Raw genomic sequence first — 20,583 nt, 5'->3', positions numbered from 1 at the left:
AATTATATTTTTGTGGATGGATGTGAGTCGCTCCAAAATCACGTGGGAGTTGAGTCAAGGAAATGAAATCTTGTTTTTGTCTGAATGTTATGAAATCTCTTTAAAAAGAGGAAAACACTGAAAAAAAACCCTAATACAAAGTAAAGGAGGGAAAAAAGGGGAAAGAAGAAGCAACAAAAGGTACACAAAGAAAAGATAAATAGAAGTTTCCAATTTCTTTGCAGCAAATATGTGTGGTTACACAATTATCTCTTTAGAAAAAAACCCTTTCTTTTATTACCTAATATTTTCTAACGGCACAAATCATATCCCTTTTTTTCTGCTTCATGCAAAATGTTCCTGAGGATTTTCCAGTCAGCAGCAAAGGAAATCACTGTCTTTTCTTTAATTAAATTAAGTCAAATTTCATCAACTAATACAGCAACCATTCCTCCTTTGTAGACAGTACTGAATCTTTTAACTTTTAAGCGAATAACAATCTTGCTGCACTTGTCACATATCAAAACAAAACCTCTGTGATTTCTGTTCCAGCTGATCATCCACTCAGCCTCCCAAAAGAGTCTCTGGTTTCAATTGTACGTTAGTCTTCAAAATCTTTAAAGCCTTTAAAAATCTTCTGAATTAGTGCGTGGGTTTAGTTCCAAGAATTGCTGGTTTTCTTGCATCGCCATCAAACATAATACGCCCCTTCGTGTTGGCTCACATTTCCAGCATAAATTTCAAGTACTCTGTTGAAAGAAATTGTCATTGTGGCATTCACAACAGCAAAAGTGCACACCTCTTAAAATAACCAAGGTTGAGAAACATTAACCTAGTTAAAGGTAAAAGTTCCCTTTGCACATATGTGCTAGTTGTTCCCGGCTCTAGGGGGCAGTGCTTATCTCCGTTTCAAAGCTGAAGAGCCAGCGCTGTCTGAAGATGTCTCCGTGGTCATGTGGCCGGCATGGCTAAACGTCAAAGGTGCACGGAATGCTGTTCCCTTCCCACCAAAGGGGGTCCCTATTTTTCTACTTGCATTTTTTACCTGCTTTCGAACTGCTAGGTTGGCAGAAGCTGGGACAAGTCACGGGAGCTCACCCCGTTATGCGGCACTAGGGATTTGAACTGCTGAACTGCCGACCTTTTCGATCGACAAGCTCAGCATCTTAGCCACTGAGCCACCGTGTCCCAGAGTTAGAAGAGTTAGACCAAGTTAGACCTAGTTAGAAGAGAATAAATGTAGCTCAGGACTGAACTGTGGTGTCCTTGGTGCTCTCTGAGCTTGGTTGTTTTTCGTGTAGACATTTTATTACCCAACTAGGTAATATCATCAGTGTTAGACGGTTGTGGAGGTTTTATACAGGTTTAGCCCACTCCCTTCTAACACTGATGATGTTTCATAGCTTGGTAATGAAACGTCTGCAAAACATCCACCAAGCTCTGAAGGCAACAAGGATCTCACTGATCTAATTGATGGGAACTCAATGTTTCTGCTGCTCCTCCGTCCTTTGCAGTAGCGCCCTGAAAGTGGGATAGATGAGTTACATCTTCCTCTTAGATGCTCTGTCTCCATTCTTTGGGTTGGAAACTTTTTTCCCCCTTTGGAATCCCCTCCCACACATGGCACCTAGAATACTGCATCCAGGTTTTATCACCACACTATAAAAAAAAGGATGTTGAGACTCTAGAAAGAGTGCAGAGAAGAGCAACCAGGATGATGAGGGGACTGGAGGCTAAAACGTACGATGAACGGTTGCAGGAACTGGGCATGGCTAGTCTAGTGAAGAGAAGGACCAGGGGAGACAGGATAGCAGTCTTCCAATATTTGAGGGGCTGCCACAGAGAGGAGGGAGGTCAAGCTGTTTTCCAAAGCCCCTGAAGGTGTTATGCCAACAAGGTGTAATGGATAGAAACTGATCAAGTGAAGTGTTAATACCACTCTATAAAGCCTTAGTAAGACCACACCTAGAATACTGCATCCAGTTTTGGTCACCACACTATAAAAAAGATGTTGAGACTCTAGAAAGAGTGCAGAGAAGAGCAACCAGGATGAAGAGGGGACTGAAGGCTAAAACATATGATGAACGGTTGCAGGAACTGGGCCTGGCTAGATTAGTGAAGAGAAGGACCAGGGGAGACATGAGAGCAGTCTTCCAATATTTGAGGGGCTGCCACAGAGAGGAGGGGGTCAAGCTATTCTCCAAAGCACCTTTGAAGGAATAGCAGATGGAAACTGAACAAGGAGAGATTCAAGCTGGAAATAAGGTGAAATTTTCTGACAGTGACAGCAATCAGCCAATGGAACAGAAGTTGCCTTTGGAAGTTGTGGGAGTTTCTGTCAGGTATAAATGCTCTGCCCGTGCCAGGGATCAGCTATAGCTCAGTAGTGCAAGGGTTAACCCAGACTCCCACCTGGTCAGCTCCTCCCATAGACCCCTCCTTACCTGAATCCCCGCCCACAGGTATAAAAGGTGGGCACACTCCTCCATGTTCCAGATCCTAATGTATTCAAGTGATGATATGATGAACCTGCAAATAAAAGAGAGATATTTTACTTGATGACTCAAGTCTCTTTATTGGGCCTGATCCACCATTCCTCGTAACAATATGGTAGCAGAGGATGGTTGGTAAGGCCCAGAGATCCCAAGCCACAAGACAAGGACCCATACCTACCTGCAGAATGGCGACACCCCCGAAGCAATGGGAAAGCAACCCATCGGACTCGCCAGGGAAGGCAGGAACCTCAACCACCCCCAAAGCCACCGCGACGGAAGAAAGGGGGGAGATCGAGAAAGGGAAAAGGGCCCACCACTACGATCAAGAAGAAGAGAAGCTGCGACTCGACGTCCTGCAGCTGTTGAAAGAGCGAGCCGGTGACAAGAACCTCCTTGCTGACCTGCGGAGCTTCATAATCGACCGCGAGGTGGCAAGGAGCGAAGAGGGCTCGGACTCCGAACTCGAGGAGCTGGACTCGGTGAGTGGATCGCCCAAAAGGGCACCCCCAACGGCCACCGAGCCCCAAAGCCCCGCTCTAAATTTGAAACGGCGGCCATCTTTGTCCACATGGTCGGACAAGATGGCCGACCCCCAACCAATCAGCAAACAGAATTCAAAATGGCCGGCGCGCGAAAAATGCCGGACCATAAACAATGATGAAAGTGACCGGGGAGAGGGGACTGAATCCGACTCCGACCCCTGGTACACCCCCAGCGAGCGGCAAGTGGATAGGGCCATGAAGACCCTTGCCGCCGCCTTCGGCCCAGGCCTCAAAATCACTAAAGAGAAGCCGGAGAGGCCAAAACAAAAGGGAAGACGAGGAGAGGGGCATCGGAACACCCACCCGAGAGCCACCGACGCCCGTGACAATTCGCCAGCCCACCTTCACACCCCAGGGACACCGCGCCTCCGATCGCTCAGGCCGCGCACCCCGGACCGCATGGATTGGGGCAGCTACTTACAGCCATCGCCGGAGCCCCAGCACCGCCAGGATCTTCATTCCGGAGAAGCAGCTGCTGGACGACGCCTTCCGGAGCACACCTGGACCCCCAAGGCCGAAGCTGAGGCCTACCCGACCGGCAGAAGCCTCTACAGCGGAGCCGCGATGAACAGGTCCTTCCACAGCGACGGCGAAGCTGAAATGGACTTCGCGCATGCGCTCTTCCGCCTAGAGGAAGAAAAAAGAAAAAAATTACAAAGCGGGACTTTTAAACTACCGGCAAGCGTTCCCATGCCTTACTGCTGCTATAGACACATAAGGAACCATGGACAGCAGCCAGCAGTAAGTAATTTTACAAATAGTGCTGGGAACTTACCTGTTGACTTTCCCAAGTTGAGGATGGATGGGGGTAATATCCTAGAGTGGTCACAGCAGCTCCAGGTAGTATTCCTGAAAGAAAATATGTCTCATTTTATTAATGACCCCCCCAGAGAGACCATGGACCTTAGAGCTGGATTGCATGCACCATAGGGCATTCTATCTTTTGATTGCCAGCATATCTCCCACAATTTACCACTGTATAGGCCATAACCTCACGGTATCAGAAATTATAGGAAAAATGTTTGGGTTGTTTTACAGTGAGAGTGTGTCTACCACCACCCAAATTTCCAAAGACTTCTTTTCCGCCAGGCTTAAACCAGGGACCCCCATGAGTGAGCACCTAGTGTCATTGAGCGGTACCAGAGCAGAGCTACACCTTAGGGGGGAAGTTATTTCCGACCAGATTATGAAAAGCGTGATAATCAACTCTTTAGACCACTCATGGAATAACTTCTTGACACACTTAGACACCGTTAGTTTAGGGATGCTATCCGTGGAGAAGCTATCCAACAAGTTTATCGCAGAAGATAATCTGAGGAGGAGCCGCCCCGGCCCTCCCAGAGAACACAAAAGTGAGAAGAGAGTAGTCTTCCAAGAGAAACAACACAACACGCCAGAGTGCTACATCTGCGGGTCGAGGGGACACATCAAAAGGGACTGCCCCAAGAACTATAGGGAGAGAGGCAGGCCAGAGCACAGGTACAGACAAACGGAAAGGCACACATCCGAAGAAAGGTATAGGCGTAGAGACTCGCCCATTCCCAGGGATAAGAGGGGGAACAGAGACAGCTCACGCGACAGCAGGACAGGGTCTCTATATGGGATAGGGGAGCACACTCACACCACACACCAAGACAAAGACACCAGCTCATGGCTCCTGGACTCGGGAGCCTCCAACCACACCACCTACAACCAGAAACTACTCTCATCATTCAAGAGGGAGGATTTTTCGATCAAAGTTGCGGACCAAAACCAGGTTAGAGTAACAGGCAAAGGGACAATTACATTACCAGGCGTAGGGAAAATAGAGGGGGTACTGCTAGTCCCGGAGATACCCCACAACATCCTGGCCGCAGTAAAGCTTAGCAAGGAATCAGGGGTTGAGGTGACCTTCACAAAAGGCAGTGTCAAGGTTAGCAAGGATGGGGAAGATGTAGGAAGAGTAACCGTTAACCAAGGGTTACCTTACATAACTTTCTATGAGGATTACACCCACAGCATAAACACCAGTTCAGAGAACGCAAAGGACACTGACCAAGACAGGACTGAGGGTGAACAGGTAGGCGGGAGAGAGACAGATAGCGATGATAACACGACACCAGAAACACAACACAACAAACACACCCAAAAGAGGCCCTCAATAGGCAAACCAATGCATGACGACTGTGCCCATCTGCTGCACCGGAAGCTTGGACACGCCAGTTTTCCCGTGATACAGAAAATGGCCAATTGTACCGAGGGTGTCATAATAAAAAACTGTGAAAACTACCTCGAGTGCTCGGTGTGCAAGTGTTCAAAACTAAAGGTAAAACCCAGACCCAAGAAATCGTTACGTGCCGCCAAACAAATATTCGACTTAGTACACATGGACCTGGTAGGGCCCCTAAGACCATCCATAAATTACAAGAAAAGGTACTTCCTCACCATAGTGGATGACTATAGTCGATATGGCTTTGTCTACACCTTAAGAAAGAAGGATGAGGCCTTCCAAAAATTCAAAGAGTTTTATAAAAGAGTAGAAACCCAAAACAACAAACAAATCAAACAAATCATGACCGACAGAGGGTCTGAGTTTCTATCTAAGGACTTCTCCCATTGGCTCAGGTCCAAAGGCGTGATTCACTTTACGTCGTCCCCGTTTTCCGCCTTTCAGAACGGGGTCGTAGAACGACGGAACTCCACACTGCAAACGATGGTCAGGTGCACCTTAGAGGACGCGGGCATTGGCCAACACTTCTGGTCTGAAGCCCTGGTCTACTCCAACTACACACTAAATAGAACGTGGTCCAGTGTGATTGACAAAACACCATACGAGATCATGTATAACAAGAAGCCGCAGATAGCACACCTACATGTGTTCGGTGTAACTGCTGATGTACACATACCCAAGCAGTTGCGCAAGAAAGGGGATAAGGTATCCAGAAGGCTCAGGTTTATGGGATACGAGCCAGGAACCAAGGGATTCAGGTTTGTGGACAGCAATAATAGGTTTGTGGTCTCTAGAACAGCGGCATTCCATGAGCAAGCCAACTGGTCCAGAATACACTTAAATGAGGTACCCACCAAGCGGGAGGATAGTCCAATCGAGCAAACTCAAAACAAAAACGAGACAGTGGGTAGACAGGAAGGGAGCAGGCCCAAGCCCAACCTCCAAGGCATCAAGGTTGAGGGATGGAAAGAGAATCATCCCAAGATAAGTGTCGAATCACTGACACAAAGAGAGGCCAGATATCTGCATGACACTGAGCAGACAGCAACCAGACCGGTCAGGTCAACCAGAAACCAGCTACCAAGAAGGCTAAATGATTACGTGATGCACGTGCACACGAACCACGTTACGCCAAACTCCTACGAAGAGGTACTGAGACTACCCCAGGGGGAGAGGGCAAAGTGGGAGTTAGCCATGGCCAAAGAACTGGACAGCCTGAGGAAGCTGGAGGTATACACCACCACCAAAGTCCCAGAGGGCAAGAACACAATAGGCACCCGATGGATCTTCAAGGTCAAGAACTTAGAGGGCGGCCAAAGCCTATACAAAGCAAGATTGGTTGCCCAGGGGTTTGCTCAAAGGTTTCCGGAGGACTACACAGACACCTATTCGCCCACCGTAAGAACAGAGAGCGTCAAAAGCGCCTTGGTCATCGCATCCTTGCTAGGGCTGGAGGTGCACCAGTTCGACGTGCAGACCGCCTACCTGCACGCCAAACTAGACAAAGAGATATACATCAGAGCCCCCCACAGCAAAGAAACCAACAGAGGGGACACCTGGTTACTTCATAAGAGCCTGTACGGGCTAAAGCAATCAGGCAAACGCTGGTACGAATGCCTGGTAGAGGCCCTGAAGTCTATGGGATTCACGGCGACCATAGCTGACAACTGTTTCTTCACCAGGAAAGAGGGGGACTCGCCAGAATACATCCTAGTTTACGTGGATGACATTCTATACATCAGGAAACACGAAGCCAACCGCAACACCTTCGCCAGCAGGCTGAGCGAGCATTTCACCCTAAAATACCTTGGAAGGATAAACCGGTACCTGGGAGTACAAGTCAATCAAACACCAAAAGGTTTCCAACTGTCACAGAAAGAGAAAATAGAAGAGTTACTCCATAAGTGCAACATGGCAGACGCCAAGGGATGTGATTCACCCATGCAGGCGGACTTCCTAAAAAACATGCATGATGAATCACCCGAATTTGGAGACAACACGCTGTACAGGTCAGTCATAGGCTCCCTCCTGTATATCGCTAACTGGACAAGACCGGACATTGCTCTATCCGTTAATTTACTGTCCAGGCACGTGAGCAAACCCACCACATACCACTGGGACGCAGTGAAAAGGGTGCTAAGATACCTGAAACAAAGTGTCAATGCATGCTTAACCCTAGAGCCTGAAAAATCCGACGAACCCATCCTCTCATGCTACGCTGATGCTGACTGGGCCGGGGACGCCAAAGGCAGCAAAAGCACGTCTGGGTACATATTCTACTTAAATAACTGTCCGGTGCATTGGTACATAGGCAAACAAATCTTGGTGGCAACCTCGACTACTGAAGCTGAATACATATGCCTCTCCAAAGCCGCCAACAATCTCATCTGGTTCGACGACCTACTCGCCAGCGTGTGGAGAGAACCAGCTTACCCAATAAATATCTACGAAGATAACAAAGCCGCCATAGAGATATCCATGTCCGACGCTGTAGGGCAAAGGTCAAGGCACATAGACATAAAGTATAAGCACGTTAGACAGCTCTCCAGAATCAGTTTCATAAAGGCCATACACTGCGATACAGAAGAACAGACCGCAGACATACTCACGAAACCCCTACAGGGCAAGCAACACTCACACTTAGTTTCCAAGCTCAACATCCACCCCAGGGTGCCAACCAGTCAGTCACGGGTCAGGCATCTAGAGGGGGATTTGTCAGGTATAAATGCTCTGCCCGTGCCAGGGATCAGCTACAGCTCAGTAGTGCAAGGGTTAACCCAGACTCCCACCTGGTCAGCTCCTCCCATAGACCCCTCCTTACCTGAATCCCCGCCCACAGGTATAAAAGGTGGGCACACTCCTCCATGTTCCAGATCCTAATGTATTCAAGTGATGATATGATGAACCTGCAAATAAAAGAGAGATATTTTACTTGATGACTCAAGTCTCTTTATTGGGCCTGATCCACCATTCCTCGTAACAGTTTCATCAATGGAAGGTTTCAAGAAGAGGCTGGACTGCCCTTTATCAGAAATGGTGTAGGGTCTCTCCTGCTTGAGCAGGGGATTGGACTAGATGACCTCCAAGGCCCCTTCCAACTCTGTTATTCTGTTAATATGTTCCTCACTTTGAAATTGTTTATAGACATAATAAAGGTGGGAGTAGATGACCTCCAAGGTCCCTTCCAACTGCTTGGCCGGGGGGGGGGGACTGGGGGGGTTGGAGTAGATGACCTCCAAGGTTCCTTCCAACTCTGTTAACCTGCTAGTTAACAACTGTTAACATAGAGAAAAGGGACCAGAAGATACAATATTGCATTCATTCCAGCGGCGCTCTCTCTATACCAGGGGTCTCCAATCTTGGCCACTTTAAGACTGAGGAATTGTGGGAGTTGAAGTCCAACAAGTCTTAAAGTGGCCAAGATTGGAGACCCCTGCTTTATACATTCAAAATCCCCCGTCGACGTCTGTAGTTGGTCCTCCCGGCCGGCAGGTCGGCGCCGTCCGCGACGTGCAATGGGCGGCGCTGCCGGAGCCGCTCCGCGCGGCCTCTCTCACCGTCTCTTCCAAGATGGAGGCCGGCGATTGGCTGTTTTTGGGGACGGCGCTGCTTCTGCTGCTGTTGCTGGTAGGGGCCTGGTGGTCGTTCCGGCTCCCGAAGAGGCCTAGCGGCGTCGCGGGACGCGTGGCCGTGCTGGTGGTGGGCGACCTGGGCCGTAGCCCCCGCATGCAGTACCACGCCTTGTCGCTGGCCCGGCGAGGCCGCCGCGTCGCTTTCATCGGTTACGCGGGTGAATCTTCCTCTCTAACTTCCAGAGACGGCGGGCCAAAGCTTGACCTGCCCTACTACGACTCCCAGCAGCCCCGGCTATGACAGCGGTGCGAGAGGCATGCTGGGAGTTGTGGTTCGGCATCCGTGGAAGGGGCCCCGCTTGGGTTCACTTTCTTCCCTAACCTGGCGCCCCTCCCACCTCCTCCGTTGGGCAGTGGGAGTCTGCCAGTGTCGCCAGCCCCCCCTCCCCCCCCCGGTTGTCTTTCTGAGGTGCTGGGCAGGATGATGGCGGTGGTAGGGCTCCTGCAGGTGGGAAAAGGAGAGAAGCAACTTGGAACTAAGGAGAAATTTCCTGACAGTTTAGAACAATGAAATCCGTAGAACAGCTTGCCACTAGAAATTGTGGTTGCTCCAACACTGGAACTTTTTAAGAAGAGATTGGATAACCGTTTGTCTCAAGTGGTGGAGGGTTTCCTGCCTAAGCAGGGAGGTTGGACTAGAAGACCTCCAAGGTCCCTTCCAACTCTGTTATTCCATTCCATTCCATCCCATCCCTTCCTTCTATTCCCTTCCATTCCTTCTATCCTATCCTATCCTATCCTCCTATCCCATCCCATCCCTTCCCTTCCCTTTCATTCCATTCCATTCCATTCCCCCTGTTCTGTTCTGTTCTGTTCCATTCCATTTCATTCCATCCCCCTGTTCTGTTCTGTTCTGTTGTACTCTAGTCTACTCTAGTCTAGTCTACTCCCATTCCCATTCCACTCTATTCTAAAAGGCTTCTGCCTTCTTGCTGGGGTGGGTGGGAGGTGCGCAGGAGGAACCCCATCGCAGATTTGGGATACGGCTTACGTGTGATTTTAGGCTTTCTGTTTTCAGGGCTTTTGCCCGGCCTTTGATTCAGGTTTTTGGCTCTCTGTCCTTTCTTGTCCATCACTCGGGCTCAAATCTAATCTCCGAAAAATTTTTTCCCAGGGTCAACAAAATGGATGGATGAAATGTCCTTTTTGCAATTGCACTCTAGGTATTTAAATTTGCAGAAGTAACTGCCAGCCATTGATTGAGAAAATTAAGGTTTTTTTGGGGGGGGGGATGGAGGGCGTACCAGACAGCCAAAATAAGCACAATTAATCGATTGGTGCGCAAAAAAATAAATATGGCAGATAACAAAGGAAGAAAGAGCCAGTTTTCTTAAGATTATTCTAGTTTATTACTCTCTATTGCTACGTCCTTTATGATATATAGCTTGTGTGTAAACTTTAGCCATGGTTAATCAGAATGTAATTAGTAACAGAAGTAATTTGGGAATTTGTTTTTTTAAATAACCTGCCCTCTTTGGATTAGGAATAGAGTTGAAATCCACAAGTCTTAAAAGTTGGAGACCCCTGGTCCCATTGTCCCATTCCAGCTCATAAGTATTACACTTATTTGTTATTTATGGTGGCTGGAGAAGTTTTCATACGTGTTTTTTTTTCTCCAATTGACCTTTGAGATAACTCACCTCAGAATTTCACTGCGTTTTTTTTAATCCCTACATCTTGGACATGGTGCCTAGCTTTTATCCTGGACAAACACTTAACACTATTTTTCTTGCAGGCACAAAACCTCACAGTGAGATCATAAGCAATGGAAACATTGAGATTGTTCCCCTTACGGAGCTCAAAATCTGGCAAGGTAGGTTGAATGTTATTCCATTTATGTACTTATCAGTGCTAAATCGAATGTCAAGTCAGAGCGAGTTTATTTGTGCAGAACTGTGGTGGAGATCTGAATAATCCTTCTTTCATTCGTCAGTCTTTTCTCTCCCTCCACTGATTCCTTCTTCGCTGTTTTTGGCAAGACCAGCAAGGAAGGAATGGCATGCTTGGGTCAAAGCGTACTTGCGCTAGTCATCAACGGGTACAGTGGCTGGTTCAGCCAGTGCCATCTCTAGACGGTAATCTGGGTGAAATAAGTCCAAGCAAACGGCCACCTTCTGGATCTTCTCCAGTTGAAGCTCATCCAACCTTCTCCACACACTTTCTCCCCTTTTTAGGGGAGGTTGGGGACTGGATGGGAATTTTCAAGAAATATCCAAAGAATTGCCAAAGTAGCAATTGCCAAACATGAAACGTACTGTTGAAAGTCAAGGACTACCTGTACAGTACACGCCAGTTATCAAGCGTCTGAATTTTAATCCCAGGACCATGGGATGCTGCAACAGTTGCCTGAAAACCGGTCGCAAGCCTCCTTTTTTCAGTGCCGTTATAACTTTCAAACAGCCACTTAACGAATGGTTGTAAGCAAGAGTGAAATCGAGCAGGTTCCGACAGGTTCTGGAGAACCAGTAGCGGGAATTTTGAGTAGTTCGGGGTGTGAAGTTTCCGAAAGATGCCCTAATTAATTCATGAGCCGAACTTCAAAAGAAATATAGTCATTTATTAGGAGCACCATTTCGGCAATACCCGACAAATACCACCTCTGGCTGGTCCCAGAGTGGGGAGAGAATGGGGATTTTGCAGTATCCTTCCCCTGGAATGAGGTGGGAATGGACTAAGCCACACCACGCTCACCAAGCCACGCCCACAGAACCGATAGTAAAAAAAAAAAAGAATTCCGCCACTGGTTGTAAATCAAGGACTACCTGCATAGAAACGTTACTTAGCATCAGACTTTGATGAGAGTTTCTTTTCCTTTGCAGTTGGGCCCAGGTTTTTGCAGTATATCATCAAAGTGATTGTGCAGAGTTTCCAGTTGTTGTACACACTACTAAGGATTGCTCCACCGGACTATGTGCTTCTCCAGGTATTTACACTTTCAGATTTTCACACTACATTCCCTCCTTTTTCTTCTTCTTCTTCTTCTTCTTCTTCTTCTTCTTCTTCTTCTTCTTCTTCTTCTTCTCCTTCTCCTTCTCCTTCTCCTTCTCCTTCTCCTTCTCCTTCTCCTTCTCCTTCTCCTCCTTCTCCTTCTCCTTCTCCTTCCTCCTCCTCCTCCTCCTCCTCCTCCTCCTCCTCCTCCTAGAGTATTCTCTCAAGTGCAGTGTCTGCTTTTCAGATCATTGAACATCACTTTACACGGTCAGCTGCGTCTCCAGGGCGCAGGCCTGTGGCTTGCATGTCTTTGTTGATGGTCTTGCCATCTCCATTTTGGGTGCCTGCGAGGTCACCAGCCATTGACTTCTAATTTGTAGGCAGTCTTGGCCACGGTGGAAGGTGCTGCTCTCTGGACATGTCCATACCAATGGAGCCGGCCTTCTCTCATCTTCTCTATAATTGGTGCCACACCCAAAATGTTGTCGAATGGTGTCATTTGTGATGTGGTCAAGAAGGGAGGTGCCCGATATCCAACGGAGCATTTGCATTTCCATGGCACGGAGAGAGCTTTCGGTCCCTGTTGTTGCTGCCCAGCATTCAGTGCCATACAGCACAACAGGGCGGAGGGTTGTCTTGTAAATCTTAGATTTAAGACGAATTTAACACCACATTCCCTCCTACTTCTATTTAAACCACGGCGTCAGTCCAGTTTTTTAAAAAAAAGTGTAATGAAAGTAGCTGAGAAGTGTTCGTTTAACTTAGTTTTTATTTGAATGCCATCCTGTAAATAGTGTATCAAAAGGTGAAGAGGTAGGTACTATTTTATAAAGAATATAAAATAAGTATGTGTCCTATATGGGCTAACAGAACATGTTATGTGCCAAAGGTGCTTTTTTCAAGAGGCAACTGGACTTTCTGGTTTTTCTTTGAAGACGTTTCGCTCCTCACCCAAGAAGCTTCTTCAGCTCTCCTTCTTCAGAGCTGAAGAAGCTTCTTGGATGAGAAGCGAAACGTCTTCAAAGAAAAACCAGAAAGCCCAGTTGCCTCTTGCAAAAAGCACCTTTGGGACAACCATGTCCTGGATGACTGAGAATCTTCATAGACAGAACATGTTATGATTACCATATTGGAGAGGAGAGAGAGTTGGCCATCTCAAGAATAATTCACATCATCTATGAATGCAATTTTAAAATATTGTTCTCCTTCCTGCTCTTAGAAGTTTATCATATAAAGTTTGCAAGCAGAAGAGAAAGGACCTAGTGATCTCACCTAGAAGGATTGAGGGATTGTGAACTTGTGGTTTTCCAAGTTAAAATGAGCTACACTGCAGCTCTGGCCATGGTGCTTAGGATTGCTGGGAATTATGGTTCAGGAATATTAGAGTGGTTGTAAGTGATTTAAAAGGGACATGGTGGCTCAGTGGCTAAGACGCTGAGCTTGTCGATCGAAAGGCAGTTCAGCGGTTCGAATCCCTAGTGCCGCGTAACGGGGTGAGCTCCCATTACTTGTCCCAGCTTCTGCCAACCTAGCAGTTCAAAAGCAGGTTAAAAAATGCAAATAGAAAAATAGGGACCACCTTTGGTGGGAAGGGAACACTGTTCCGTGCGCCTTTGGCGTTGAGTCATGCCAGCCACATGACCACGGAGACGTCTTCGGACAGCGCTGGCTCTTCGGCTTTGAAACTGAGATGAGCACCACCCCGTAGAGTTGGGAACGACTAGCACATATGTGCGAGGGGAACCTTTACCTTTACCTAGCTGGTGTTAAGTTGGTATTCTGGAAAGAAACGACTGTCATAAGCCAGTTTGGTTAAGGTGTCAGGCTAGAAACCAGGAGATGGTGAATTCTAGTCCAGCCTAAGGTGTGAAAGCCAGCTGGGTGATTTTGAGCCAATCACTCTCTCACAGCCCAACTCATCTCACAGGTTGGTTGCTGTTGGGGAAATAGGAGGAGGAAGGAGCATTAGATATGTTTGCTGCCTTGAGATGTGTATAAAAAATAATAAAGGCAGCATATAAATAAAATAATAAAATAAAGAGAGGGCGTCTGGGTGGAGAAACTAGAAAGCAATTGATCATATTAACTGGATCTTGTTCTGAAACATTTTCTCTTTCTCCCCATAACCAGAATCCGCCCGGTTTGCCCAGCATTGCCGTCAGCTGGATATTTTGCCTACTGCGAAACAGCAAGCTAATAATTGATTGGCACAATTATGGGTATACTCTAATGGGCCTGACTCACGGGAAAAGGCACCCCATAGTCCGGATTGCTAAATGGTGCGTTCAAGACTTTTGATATTTGTGGGGTACGGTTGGCCATTGCAAAGTTGCCCAATGAAATCCGTTTTCTTTTCAGAACACCGCACAGTGCTCAGGTAGGTCTCTTACCTGTTCCCGCCAGCTCCACTAGGGTTTTAAAAACTCATTAAAGAGGTGATGATGAAGTATTTATACCAAAAGAGATAAAAACCACCTGTTTACGGTTCGTTTCTCTCTTGATCTCTTTAAGAGCACAAAATGTTATTGAAAACGGTTCACTCTACCTGGAGAGAGAGATATAACAGGTAATCCTCAATTTATGACCACAATTGAGCCCAACATTTCTGTTGCTAAGCAACATAGTTGTTAAATGTTAAAAGGAACTGGCACAGTGGTTAGAATGCAGTATGGCAGGCTGACTGCTTGTTGCCAGCAGTTCGATCCTAACCGGCTCAAGGTTGACTCAGCCTTCCATCCTTCCTGAGGTCAGTAAAATGAGGACCCAGATTGTTGGGGGGCAAGATGCCTAGAGAGGGCTATAAAGCCCTGTGAAGTGGTATATAAGTCTAAGTGCTTTTGCTTTCGCTAAATGGGTTTTGTCCCATTTTATGACTTTCCTTCAGCTCTTAAGTGAATCACTGCAGCGGTTAAGTCAATACCATAATTGTTAAGTGAACCTGGCTTCCCCCATCAACTTCGCTTGTCAGAAGGTCGCAGGACACTGCAACCGTCATAAATATGAGTCAGTGGCCAAGCATCTGAATTTTGATCACGTGATCATGGGGTTGCTGCAATGGTCGTAAATGTGGAAAACAGTCATAAGTCATTTTTTCCAGTGCTGTTATAACTTCTAACATTCACTAAATGAACTGTTGTAAGTGGAGGACTATCCATCTGTATTTCCTAGTGCCGTGATAGCGAACCTATGGCACATATGTCACAAGTGGCACGTGGAGCCATATCTGTGGGCACGCGAGTGTTGCCCTAGCTCAGCTCCAGCGCACATGCGCGGGCTGGCCAGCTGATTTTTGGGCCTTCTGGGCCCACCGGAAGTCGGGAAATGGGCTGTTTCCGCCCTCCGGATGGGTGGGGAAGGCAGTTTCCACCCTCCCCAGGCTCCTAGAAAGCCCCTGGAGCCTGGGGAGGGCAAAAAACGGGCCTACCGGGCCCATCGTGCCATCACGTGCCAAAAGAGGGGGGAGCGTGGGGGTCACGAGTGCATGCGTGCGGGGGTGGAGCACATTGAATTATGGGTGTGGGCACACGCGCGCACGACCCCCCTACATTCCCCCCAGTTTCGGCATGTGGTGGCAAAAAGGTTAGCCATCACTGTCCTAGTGTAAAGAGTTTCAGAAAATGTATTCCTGCATGCTTACACCCATCTATACTTCCGAAAGCTGCTTCCGCATGCATTTTGGTATCTGAAAATCGATGGCTTCTGATCTGATTAAGAGAACTGTGCGTGCTTTGAGAATAATTCACTTATTTGTGATTTTTAAAATTTATATGCCTCCCATTGTGTGGTTCGAAGCGACTCAGTGACGTGTAACAAATAGATTGCACGGGCATTGCCTCTCTCTGCTATTGCTTAAAGCAGCCCTCTTTTATTTATTTTCAGGTTTCTACAAGAGCCTGAAAAAAAAAAAACACTGTGGCACCAAGAGGTCATCTCAGTTAAAGTTAGTAGAATTCTTAACGCAGCACAATTTTTTTCCATACACACACACACCGGTTTTCACGGAAGCCTGACTGTTTATATAAAACAAAGGTTTCTCTGTCTTTATTTTTTTTACAAGAGAGAAAAAGAACCGCGAGAGAAAGAAAAATTGAAACAATAGAAAAAGGAAAAAAAGGGAGGAAAACCGCTGCAGCAAGATTAGATCTAGATATAATTAGATATTTGAGATTAGAAATTAGATATTTTGAAGAAAAAGATGACTGCTTTTCGTTATCCATAGAGGTAGTCTCTTACAATCAATTCACTCAGCGACTATGTAAAGTTAATATGGCACTGAAAAAAAGTTATTTATGACTAGTCCTCGTACTTATGACCATTGCAGCATCGCCATGGGCACACAATCAATATTCAGGCGCTTGGCAACCAATATGTATAACAGTTGCAGCATCCCAGGGTCATGTGATCCAGAGGTGGGTTTCAGCAGGTTCTGACCAGTTCTGGAGAACCGGTAGCGGAAATTTTGAGTAGTTTGGTGAACCGGTAAATACCACCTCTGACTGGCCCTGTCCCCATCTATTCTCTGCCTCCTGATTGGGAGGAAATGGGGATTTTGCAGTAACCTTCCCCTGGAGTGGGGTGGGAATGGAGATCTTACAGTATCCTTCCCTTGCCACGCCCACCAAGCCACGCCCTCAGAACTGGTAGTAAAAAAATTTGAAACCCACCACTGCTATGATCCCCATTTGTGACCTTCTCGGTCAGTTTCCAACAAGCGAAGTCAATGGGAGAAGCCAGATTCATTTAACAACTATGATTCAATCAATCAATCAGAATAGAGATGGAAGGGACCTTGGAGGTCTTCTAGTCCAGCCCCCTGCTCAAGCAGGAGATCCTATACCATTTCAGACAAGTGACTGTCCAGTCTCTTCTTAAAAGCCTCCAGTGATGGAGCGCTCACGATTTCTGGAGGCCAGCTGTTCCACTTGGTAATTGTCCTCACTGTTAGGAAGTTTCTCCTTAATTCCAAGTTGCTTCTCTCTTTGATTAGTTTCCATTCGTTGTTTCTTGTCCTGCCCTCCGGTGCTTTGGAGAATAATTTGACCCCCTCTTCTTTGTGGCAGCCCCTCAAATACTGGAATACTGTCAAGTGTTTGCAAGCCATTGGCACATGTGTCATATAGACACCAGTGGAGGCAGAGAGTGTCTCCACCCCTATGTGGAAAGGAGGGGCTTACCCTGAGTATAAAACCCCCTCCAACCTTTTCCATCTTGCTCTCTCTCTCTCTCTTTCCATCTCTCTTTTCATGTTTGTTCCTCATGAGACTTGATCTCTGTTGTACATAGTTAATATGATTTATCATATGAATAAATACGTTTAAGACATTTATTTATGCATCTGCCTCTGAACTCTTCTATGCTCCTGGGTGTTTCTACGATCCCAATTCCACAAATACTCTTGTCATCTTCCCCTCTAGTCCTTCTTTTCTCTAGACTAGCCAGACCCAAATTGTGCAACCAATCATAAGTAGTGATTTTTTTAAAAAAAATATATTTATATGCCGCCCTTCTCCGGAGACTCAGGGCGGCTTACAATGCGTTAAGCAATAGCCTTCATACTTTTGTATATTTTATACAAAGTCAGCTTATTGCCCCCACAAACCGGGTCCTCATTTTACCCACCTTAGAAAGGATGGAAGGCTTGAGTCGACCTTGAGCCTGGTGAGAATTGAACTCGCATAATTGCAGGCAGCTGGATGTTAAATGCTGCCTTAGTAGGAGGCATTAGCCTCCTACGCCACTCAGGCTCCTAGATTTGCTTAACAACCCTGGGAAAATAAAGAGGTTTGGGCATGACTCATTTAACCACCAGCTTTCTTAGCCACAGAAATTCTGATCCCAATAGTAGCCGTAAGTCAAGGACTCCCTTTACATAATTTCCATCTCTAAGCAGTAAGTTCATAAACTGCATACAACCTCAGGTCTTCGGTTCACTGAGCAACTGAAGTTTTATAAATAAACAAAAAAGACAAATAACTGGTGATATCTATTCAGCTTTCCAATTTGTTGAAACATCTCCCTAGCAATAAAACGTTGCATTTCTTTTGTCCAGATTCCAACTTCCTTGTCATAGATCCGTAGTTCAAAATAATAAGGATGTCCCAAACCTTGTCTCGGAGTCAAAATAATGTGTGAAATGAGAGAGCTGTTTTAATCAATAGTAGAAAAACATTTGGCTTGTGTGAGGCCTAATCCTCACACAAGCCAAATTATTTTTGAAGTGTGCACAGCTCCAAAGTCAGATAAAATAATCTCCATTGATATCCTTCACTTCCTATTTTCCACATCCATATACAGCCATCATTGATAGATGGCAATTTTTCGTTGTGCATTCTTCTAAGAAATGTTCATTTCTGTGTTACAAAGATTATATATTATTATTTAAATAATAATATTCAGTGATGCAGGATACAAGGTGATTATATTTCTGTGTTTTAAAAGTACTGTATTGAGAAATAAAATCAAAGATACTAATATTTGGAGCTTTGCTCTCATTTCTATTTCCTTTCTTTTTAACAAACTGTGTAGGAAACCTATATTTCTGTACAAACATCTGAATAAAATTACTAGTTTCAGTAGCAAGTTACATTTTCATTTCTTTTAGGTATGAAGAATTATTTGGCTCCTTGTCCAGCTATAATATTTGTGTGACCAATGCAATGAAAGAGGATCTTCAAACAAACTGTAACATCAGGTACTTCAATAGTTTAAAAATTACTTGGAATTCACTTTTGTTTTTCCTTGGTTACAACAATGCTGTAGACCTATCTGCTCCTATTTATTATGGGGGATATTTTATATCTTTTTTTAAAAAAATACTTTTCAGTAAGCCATTTTTCAAAATGCTGCTCAAAATTAAATCTATTTTCACCACTATCTTCTTATAATAAATGTTTGGATTTATAAACATTTAAGCAGATGCATCAACTCCAAAGAAAATTCCCTATCTTTTACGTTCAAGCTTTTCCCATTATACCTCAAAAGGAGTGATTTCTGCTCTCTGGGATTATTAGCATTTTGTTCAGCGGGGTTAACAGATGTAAATTTATGATTTATGAATTTCTTCAAGTAGATCAGATATACTTGTGTATATATATCTTAGTATCTTAGCCAAATATTCTGAGCATTATTTTTATTTTTTTAAAAGTGCATAGATCAATGTACGTGATAATTGACAACAGTATCGTGCGATGCACAAATATTTCATTCTGGATATTTCTTAATATCCAGATATTCTTAATATAATTTCATTCCTTCTGGATATCTCTTAATATTCCTAACCCTAACCCAGCCTCTATGATCCCTGAATTTATGTTTAGGGCTGGTCCTCTACAAACTGCATGGAGTCACTGTATACAACTTTAATAAAAAAATAAAATAAACATTCAAATATGTCTATTCTCAATCCTCTAGTATAGTATAAATCCTTCCATTCCACGCCATCCAGCCAGAGCTGAAGAAGCTTCTCTGATGAGAAGTGAAACGTCTTCAAAGAAAAACCAGAAAGTCCAGTTGCCTCTTGAAAAAAAAAAGCATCTTTGGGACATTCAAATATGTCAACTTGTAAATATGATCCTTGGGCATTATTTCTGTATTTTTCGCTCCATAAGACACACCTGACCATAAAATGCACCTAGGTTTAGAGGAGGAAAACGAAAAAAAAATCTGCCTCTGCCTCCCAGCATTCATCCTGACTAGTGTATTCACCTGACTAGTGTCCTTTCGGCAAACAGCAAGCAGCCTGGTCAGCTTCAGCAGGTTGCCACAGCCCCAGGACGTGGCTCGTCAGGGCGCTGTTCCGTGGTGCCCACCACCTGAGTGATGGCTGGATCTTGGCCTCCCGTAGCCCCGCCGATCAGTGGGTTGGCTGACCAGAAATGTCGCCATTGCTGCCTCCTCCATGTCTCCTGCCTCCACTGGGGAATGCTGGAGCAGCGATGAATGGCAGCACCAATCCCCGCCACCTGGAACAGCTGATCGGTGGTATTCCGGGAGGCCAATGTCAGCGGCGGCGACAGGCAGCTCAGTGGTTGGATCGGCCTCCTGGAATGCTGCCGATCAGCTCTTCCAGACACTGGGGATCGCTGTCGACATTTGTCCCTGCTGCTTGTCGCTGCCGCCACACCAACTTCCTCCCCCCCCCCCCAGTATGGCAAACTGCCATGGCCCAATCTGTGATGCAATATTCGCTCCATAAGACACACAGACATTTCCACCCACTTTTTGGAGGAAAGAAAGTCCATCTTACGGAGTGAAAAATACAGTAGCTCTTTCACAATATATACCATATTTTTCGGAGTATAAGACGCTCCAGACTATAAGACGCACCTACCTTTTTTGGGGAGGAAAACAAGAAAATAAAATCTGCCTCTGCCTCCCAGCAATCTGCTTCCTTGCAGCAAACAGCATGTTTCAATTTCATTTTCATTTTCAGCACAGCCTGATTAGCACAAGAAAAAAAAATCTGCTTCTGCCTCCCAGCAATTTCCCTTCTTGCAGCAAACAGTAAACAGCAGAGACCAAAAATGGGGCGCACGGAGGCGGCAATAGGCAATCCCTGCAGCCTGAAACAGCTGATGGTTGGGAGGCCGATCCAACCGACAATCAGCTGCTTGTACTAATCAGGATGTGCTGAAACTGAAACGGGCTGTTTGCTGCAAGGAAGCAAATTGCTAGGACGCAGAGGCCAAAGAGTGGAGGTCCGAAAAATACGGTATATCTTCTTACCCCAGGAAATCTCTGGGCTAACCTATCTCATTTTACATATGTCTTTTACATTTTTGATGAGTTGAAATTAT

The 20,583-nt window shown here is 45.9% G+C and overlaps 1 protein-coding gene and 1 long non-coding RNA gene across 3 annotated transcripts in view; one reads left to right on the top strand and one right to left on the bottom strand.

Annotated features, from left to right (window-relative positions):
* Positions 1-252: 252 nt before the first annotated feature.
* Positions 253-8,175, bottom strand: LOC117667390 (uncharacterized). Its single transcript, XR_004592019.3, has 5 exons — positions 8,047-8,175; positions 3,792-3,865; positions 3,438-3,643; positions 2,424-2,508; positions 253-728 (listed from the first exon to the last, which is right to left on the bottom strand). It is a non-coding gene; the product is annotated as an uncharacterized LOC117667390 (long non-coding RNA).
* Positions 8,176-8,761: 586 nt separating this feature from the next.
* The window catches only part of ALG1 (ALG1 chitobiosyldiphosphodolichol beta-mannosyltransferase), a 29,950-nt gene continuing 18,128 nt past the window's right edge, over positions 8,762-20,583 (top strand). For both annotated transcript variants that reach the window (XM_034420523.3, XM_034420522.3), the window contains exons 1-5: positions 8,762-9,015; positions 10,593-10,670; positions 11,677-11,780; positions 13,919-14,067; positions 18,390-18,479. In XM_034420523.3, the coding sequence (XP_034276414.2) occupies positions 8,796-9,015; positions 10,593-10,670; positions 11,677-11,780; positions 13,919-14,067; positions 18,390-18,479 (641 nt within the window). In that variant the 5' untranslated portion in view covers positions 8,762-8,795. The remainder of the gene's footprint in view (positions 9,016-10,592; positions 10,671-11,676; positions 11,781-13,918; positions 14,068-18,389; positions 18,480-20,583) is intronic.

The sequence above is a fragment of the Pantherophis guttatus genome, chromosome 14 (genome assembly GCF_059756535.1).
Source record: "Pantherophis guttatus breed Tessera chromosome 14, ASM5975653v1, whole genome shotgun sequence".
Classification (NCBI taxonomy): Eukaryota; Metazoa; Chordata; class Lepidosauria; order Squamata; family Colubridae; genus Pantherophis; species Pantherophis guttatus.
Note: the sequence above shows the minus strand (reverse complement) of the source record. Positions and strands in the feature narration are given on the sequence as shown.